This window comes from Lygodium microphyllum, chromosome 21 (assembly GCF_053477565.2).
Source record: "Lygodium microphyllum isolate KBCC chromosome 21, Lygodium_microphyllum_v1.1.10, whole genome shotgun sequence".
Lineage (NCBI taxonomy): Eukaryota > Viridiplantae > Streptophyta > Polypodiopsida > Schizaeales > Lygodiaceae > Lygodium > Lygodium microphyllum.
Window position 1 is genome coordinate 24,328,559 of NC_141155.1, and position 7,283 is coordinate 24,335,841.

At 42.2% G+C, this 7,283-nt stretch overlaps 1 protein-coding gene across 4 annotated transcripts; it reads right to left on the reverse strand.

Moving 5' to 3' along the window:
* Positions 1–247: 247 nt before the first annotated feature.
* On the reverse strand, positions 248–5,697 carry LOC148017820 (putative mediator of RNA polymerase II transcription subunit 26b). Of its 4 annotated transcripts, none has more exons than XM_087662054.1 (9): positions 5,038–5,697; positions 2,922–2,990; positions 2,743–2,831; positions 2,552–2,613; positions 2,339–2,451; positions 2,197–2,224; positions 1,467–2,074; positions 1,285–1,345; positions 248–1,173 (listed from the first exon to the last, which is right to left on the reverse strand). In XM_087662054.1, the coding sequence occupies exons 1-9, from the start codon at positions 5,488–5,490 to the stop codon at positions 1,040–1,042; spliced, it is 1,617 nt and encodes a 538-aa protein (XP_087518180.1). In that variant the 5' UTR covers positions 5,491–5,697; the 3' UTR covers positions 248–1,039. The 4 variants fall into 4 exon arrangements, with proteins under 4 accessions (XP_087518180.1, XP_087518179.1, XP_087518178.1 ...); XM_087662053.1 differs by having other exon boundaries at positions 2,339–2,454; XM_087662052.1 differs by having other exon boundaries at positions 1,467–2,071; positions 2,339–2,460.
* Positions 5,698–7,283: the final 1,586 nt, after the last annotated feature.

Below are 7,283 nucleotides of genomic sequence, written 5' to 3' on the forward strand. Positions count from 1 at the left end.
AATAGAACATCAATCAACTTGTTCAAGCAGTTGTTTTAACTTCGTGATAAGGTGTTCTGCAAGGCCAAGACCAAGATGTACGCTGGAGCTAGAGCAACTCTCCTTCAGTGCTTGGAGCATCTTGCAACCTACTCATTGACTATCAGACTTGCTGATCCATTAACATCTCAAAAGAGCAATTAGGAAAAGCAAGCACAGAAATCAATAAGAACGATGAGTAAATTAAGTATTCATCACCAAAATGGTCGACCAATGATAGATGGCAAATGTTGAGCAAAGTGACTTATTCTCAATTGATGAGCTTGGAATACATAAATTTTTTGATAGATGTATCAAAATTGGTGAAACAATTGGCAGTACGTTGGCTAATTTACAACACTGGAGCCCACCAATTTGAAGAAACATATGCGTGAGGTGTTGGAGGGCCTAGTTGCATGATCAGTGGAAGGCAACTCCAAAAATTCTCATGTCATTGGGCTGCCTTCCATGTATCCTAGCTCAACAGTGGTCACCATTCACAAACGAATAGCTCAGCACTGTAGATAAATTCCATTTCTATAAAGGGCCGATGAAATTAGCCTTTACTTTAGCAGCATGGCTTCTTCAAGTAAAATCAGGCCCTGACAGGGATTTGCATAATGCTGAGACAAAATTAGCCTTTGCATTACAAGCATGGCTTTGTTCAGATAAAAGTCGGGAGATACAGAGATTTGGCTGACCCTTAAACAAAAGATTACAGAGTTTCACGCATCTGAAACTCTTTTCAGAGATGAAGAGCAGTTAAAGAGGGATCATAGATTCTTGAACCAAGCTCTCAAGAAAGGGTAGACTGGAAAATGCTCTGCTGCTGACTTCCTGAACCTGAGCTTAACAACATTTTCTGTGTTAGCCTCTTTGGAGCACACACACTTGACCCATGAGACCCATGGAAGCCTGAAGCTGGTTCACTGTTCCAGTAAAGCGTCCAGCAGAAAGGAGCCACGTGCTGTTTAGCAGAAAGGATCACCGCCTTGAGCATTACAATAGTGATCTTCTGAAACTACCTGCAGCTTAATGCCCGAGGTCGAATTTCAGAGCCAAGTCTGCCATGAACTGTGGAAGTTTTGGCTCTAGGACGCCCATTTTTGGGTAGATCATGGAGATCCAATATTTGTATTGTGCGTTGCCTCTTTGCTGTTTATGAAATAAAATAAATAGTTGTAAGTGAGAATATCAACTAAGACATCAAGCCAAACTGCACAAGGGTAGTGTAGACTGTAAAACACTCAGATGTTGAAGGCATACCATTTTCTTCCCTTTCATAATTCATTCTTAGATTCCGTTTTGCAGTTTCCATTTTCTCATCCTTGAAAAGAAAGCACACACAATGGTGAGAACAAATTTGCAAGGGAAAAGTTTCAACAAAAATTTCTTAAAACTAAGATCTGAAATTTTCAAGCTATCGTTTTACTAAGATGTAAACTTACAGATGAAGAGATCACTGGCTTCATGTTTTGGAATTTCGTTTCGCTCTTTCGCTCTAAATCACGCTGCATAAAGCTCCTGGGGATGCCAATGGCTCCTTTTTTTGAATCTTCTTTATTAAATTGTCCACGGAATTGAGCAGGTGAACCTTTTGCAATTGAAGTGTGAACATTTAGCTTCACAGCGTCCTGATGTAACTTTGATGACCCTTGCGGCTTCTCAGGTGATTTATGTGTACATGGAGCTTTAGCACAGCCAGCTTGACTCCCCACTAGAAAGTCATGTTCAGCTGCTGCAGTATGAGAGGAGAAGGTCACAGACTTTGTATTTTCAGATTTCTCTCCACCCTTTTGCTTGGAATTAAGCTGTAAAGAGCCCCTGTGAGTGTCAGTACTTCCCCTCTTTACATCCTGTTTATTATGTGGTCCAGGGGGTTGAGCATTGGCAAGTGAATCTTTTGCACTCAAAGTGCACAGCCCTTGCTTGACAACCTCATCATTGTGAAACGAGTTTGGTTCCTGCTGCTTCTCAGCCAACTGCTTGCATGTGGATGGAGCTTCCAAACGACGACTTTGACTGCTTACTGAGGTGGGATGCTTGTGTCCAGCTACTGTGGTAGCAAAACATGAACACGACGACATCATATAATGACATGACAGCAACCATGTACACCTGGTACACAAATTGCAGGAACAAGACTACACTTCAAGTGTTTCTTGTGTTTTTGCTTACATGTCATATCATCGTCCAAGTCCCAAAGCTTTACTCCCACATGCATACAAGAGAATTCATTGCCACATAAGCCCAGAAATCAAAACATAATTCCAAAGTACAGTGCACACTTAACACTGACATATTAGTGTTCATTACATACCTGAAACATGTCCATAGTGGACATTGGTGTTGAAAGCAGTGCAGCTTCATCCATAGGAGGAGAAGGTAATCCTTCCTCTTCATTGAGCAATGATGCACCAGATGTTGTTGTATCTGCTGTTTCTACAGATCAACAAAAACATGAGACTGTGCCAATAAATACAGGACACAAAGTAACTAATTGCTGCTATGATGGTCAGGTAAATGCCGGTACCTGCTGCTTGGGCAACATCTGTTGCACTTGTCAAGCAAACTTGAACAAGATCTTTCCAACCTCTGCAATCAAAAGGCAAGACCAAGCCCAAAATTATTAGACTCTTCGCTAAAAAAGAAAATCCTAAAGGAGCAATGGAGAGAATAGAACAAAGCTTCCAACTGTTACATTAAATAAAACAAAGTGCATACCTCACTAATCGTTTTGCTAGCTTTATAACTCTTTTTGACGCATTTTTGTGACTGCGCACCTCATTGACTACCTTCCCAACATGTGTTTCCTGGAAAACCAGAAATATTTAAGAGGGTGAAGGCAAAATGACAAATAATGCAGGTGAGGAAACATTGAATGAAAGAGAATAATCACGCACCTTTAAAATGTCAAACGACAACTGCATGAGTTCAAGCCTTTCTAGCATCTCATAGATCTTCCGCTCTGACTGTTCAATGATCAAAACAGGAAAGGTTAGGAGACAACTTTACAACTTTAAGCGATTGCATTCATCCTTCAAAAAGGAACAGAGGGCAGACTATGTATGAACTTTGAGTGCAGAGCCATAATACATGCACTTGCAGTCTTTCTTTTGTATCTTTTCTGTGACAATGCACGCAAAACACTCACCCACACCCAAGACACTCAAAGACACACACTCTGAACATGCAGCATTAGGCAGGTTTCTTCTGGAAGTTTCATTTGTGTGAGAGTGTGATACATCTGCCTGGTTTGCATACGGCACAGAAGCGTATAGGTATAACTCCAATTTGGCTACATTTTGGGCAGGGCAATAACATAATGATATTGCCATTTTTGAGGCCAAAATAAGTACAGCACAGGAGTATGACGTGGAGAAGAAACATGTTGGATCAATTTGGTCTATCACTGAGGGAACGATGATCCCAAAAGATAGAAGATAATGGAACAGACTGGTACACAGGACTGTTCATAATGCTCCAATTCAGGAAGCAGAGGACATCTGTCTTGTTCAGCACAAACTAATGCATTGATGAGTAGTGAGGCGGCAGCTTATTAGGAAAATGTAACTCCCATCCCCGAAGAAGATTTAGTACAGGGGAAGCTAGAACATGGATGCAGTGTTTTTTTCTTTAGGAAAAGAACCTTTTAATCAGTCACATCCAAACTTGATTGAACATGATGCAGGGTGAGGTTGGTTTATGCAATAACTGGCATTTTCTTACCATCAGCAGCAATGGAGTGGGTTGGAGAATGCTGGGAGGGTGGAGGACTGCTTTATTGGATGTTCGAATGCTTTGGGTATTGTTGTCCTGCTCAGCACCCATGCATATTTATGGGCAGAGCTTGGATTAAAACAGCTGGAATAATGGAGGCATAACCCATGGCAATATCCATATACCAGCTTTGTGGTGGGATACCTCTAGGGGCAATTTAAAGAGCTTCTACTTCTTTATCAATACTGTTGTCTCACCTCTTAGTTTCTTGGAAGAGAAATGACCACATACAAATTGGGAGAACAAGCTAACAGTTTGTCAGATAAGATATTGGCAACCTCTCAGGTGATAGATTGGTGGGGAGAAGGGTGCTACACATCAATTCAACAGATTGGCATGCCAGGGGTGGTACTCTTTGAATTGTTATGCCACCTTGCAAGGCAGGCCTATTACCTTTCAAGAAGGTTCCTTGGAGATACAAGATACCTAAAGGTTATAGAACACTCTGGGGGGAATGCTTGACACAAAATGCAAGCCATCCCATTCTTGATGTACAGATGCTACTATGTGATTGAAAGTTCAGGGAATATAAAAATCTCAATGATCGGTGTACAAATTTTGTTTATCACATGCTGATCCCCGGTACACATTGGGTTACACTGAAAGAAAATCAGAGTTGAAAACACATCACGCAGGACAGTACTGGAAGACCACATTGATGCATGCTTGGACGTCAAGGGTATCTTCCGAGGGCAGGCTGTGCTTATGAAGACTTATGATAAGGGGACAGGCTACAGCTTATGGGGGGTCTGGGGATCAATTGAGCAGAAGGAAGATTAGTCATGGGCACTGTGTACTTTGACAGCTTTCATGAAGACTAGTTTGCATTCATTCAACTCTTGCTTACTAGCTGTAAATGTCTACAGTTTGGTAAGACAATACTAACCCTGGGCTAGCTCCATCCTGCTCCCAACAACACCTAACTAGGTATGTGGCCCCTCATTGAAGCTCATCATGTTGTCATAATTGACAATGTGGGAATTATACTGGGAATTTGTCTAAGACATCTTGTGATGGCTTCAGGTTAATATAGCCCTAAGCAAGGTGAGGCGTTCAACACCTTAAAAGTCTCGTGCAATGTATGAGGATTTCATCCAAGGATCAAGAACAAAACTAGGTAGAACAGTTGCAAAGTGGCATGCAGCAGTATTCACGCCAGTGCGATAATGAGCCGTTAATCGCACGGATGGTAATTCAAAGTGCAAGTCCGTATGCAGTTCAAATTACACGGAGAATTACCTGATGGGGATCTTTGAGGTCTGCAATAATGTCACGCACATCCTGTTGTGAAAGAATCTCATCCTCAAGCTCTTCTGTGAGGGCTTCCACTGCATCATAAGGCATGGCATTCTCTTGTAATTGCATCTCGTGATCCTCTTCTTCCTCCAAGGACTTCACAATGTGGCCGCAATTATGTCCATCGGTGGCTGGCAGGCCGGACCTGGCATCAACATTATACGACTCCACGTGCTGATCATGCAGCAGGAGCGACTCGGGCGTGTAAAGCTTCTGCACGAGGAGATCGCGCTTGAGGGGGAAGTCGGAGGGGTGGTCATGGTAGGCGATGGCGAGGGCTCGCTCGCAGATGATCCAGAGGTCGAGGTCAGGGCCGGGTGTCGAAGCAGGGCCGGCGGCGGCACGGTGGAAGAAGAAGGACCGCCAGTGGTGGAGGGGGTCGGGCATGGTGGGCATGATGATGGGGGGTGGGAGCTGGGATTGGGGGTTGCTGCTGCAGGAAGAAAGAAAAATTTTTCCTACAGGGAAAGGCTTTGGATGATGAGTATTTGGACTCGAAAGGAACAATTATGGTTGAACTTGTCTTCTGTCTCTGGGGCGCTGATATCAGAAGTTAGAACACAGAGAGAGAGAGAGAGGCAGGAGGGAGGGGAGGGGGGGAGAAGGAAGGACAAGGACATGGAAAGAGAGAGAGAGAGAGAGAGAGGAGGAGGAGGAGGAGGACGGCGCACAATATATTGTAATATTTGTATTGTTTGGGGGCCCGGGGGGCAGGAAAGGGAGAGAGGAGAGAAGACCACCTCAAACCGAAAACTGCCGTATGTTCCACGCGTTTTGATTTCAAAAGCAGAGACCGTATTACCAACTTTTTGGACCCTTTCCATTTTTGCGGCATGTGTCCCTATTCCACGTAACCCCCCCCCCCCCGGTCAACCGCACCCGCCCTTTCCAGCCCCCAAATTCTCCAAAACACAATAATAAAATTGTGCCACAAATATTTTCTATATGTGCATTGTAAACTCTTTATATCAGAATTGTGTATATATATATATATATATATATATCTATAAAGTAGACTATATATATATGTATCTTATGCATACTAAATTTCGAAGCTCCGCACCTCCATTCTCTCATAGGAGAATGGTCGGTGCTTCCTACAACATATACATATATTTATATCTATATATAAACACTCAGCGCACACACACACACAAGCAATATACAATCTTCTTAAACATCGAAGTTCTGTGTCACAAATAAATCGTGGACAAGGTTTGAACTCACATCCCCCCTTTATCTCTTCCTATACCCAAGCCACTACACCATCACCACATGGGCAAAGCTGAGGTTTTGTTATCAACCTTTGCTATGTACTCTGTTTATACATTTTTTAATGCATACTTAGAATCTAAATCTATACATTCAAAATGCCAATTTTGTAGCTAAAGATTCACCTGTCTCTTCAAAGAGCTAATTCCCTTATCCTAGACCCTTTATAAATGAGAAAGTTGACAATATATTACAAATTATCAATTCACCTGCAAAAAATAGACATTCATGGTCCCTTGTGGTTATCATCTAATCTTGCAAGTAGTTGCACTGTTGAGTGCAATTGCACAATATGATGACCACCGCCATATCAAGGTAAGAACCACACCTTTTTGAAGCAAAGTCTCACAAAAGTTGGTAGTGTGAAAGTAAGGTGAGGTGATTCATGCATCAACTTGCACAACTTGCTAAAATTGCACATAGCACCATTAATAAGGGCATTTCAAAATTGAGGGGGAAAAAACATGTGCAATTTCATAAAGGAGATTTTGAAATGGATAGAGCTTAGTACGTTGTAGTTATATTTTTGTGAGATCTAATGCCTTGGAAGAGCCTAATACTTCGTAAGTTGAAGGTTTTTGTATTCATTCTCAAAGCTCTTTTTTCCTGAAGAATAGCACACTTGCTAGGGTGGTGCCTCTTTGCCATGACCATATTTTCTTCTTCTTGGCCAGGTGATGTGATTGCAAGCTAGAGAAAGCCCGTTCTATAAGGTTTTTTGCCAGAAAGGGCCACCAGTTACATTTCAAAGTAATTCTCCCAAGGCAAACCCATTACATTTGCCCTAATTGGACAAGCTTCAGGCTATTGACAGCCATGTTACCCAAAAATTATGATTCAAATACATATAACAAGGAGATTCCTCTCATCATCACACAACAAGGATTATGTGTCTCACGTTGGTAGTCATTCAACTT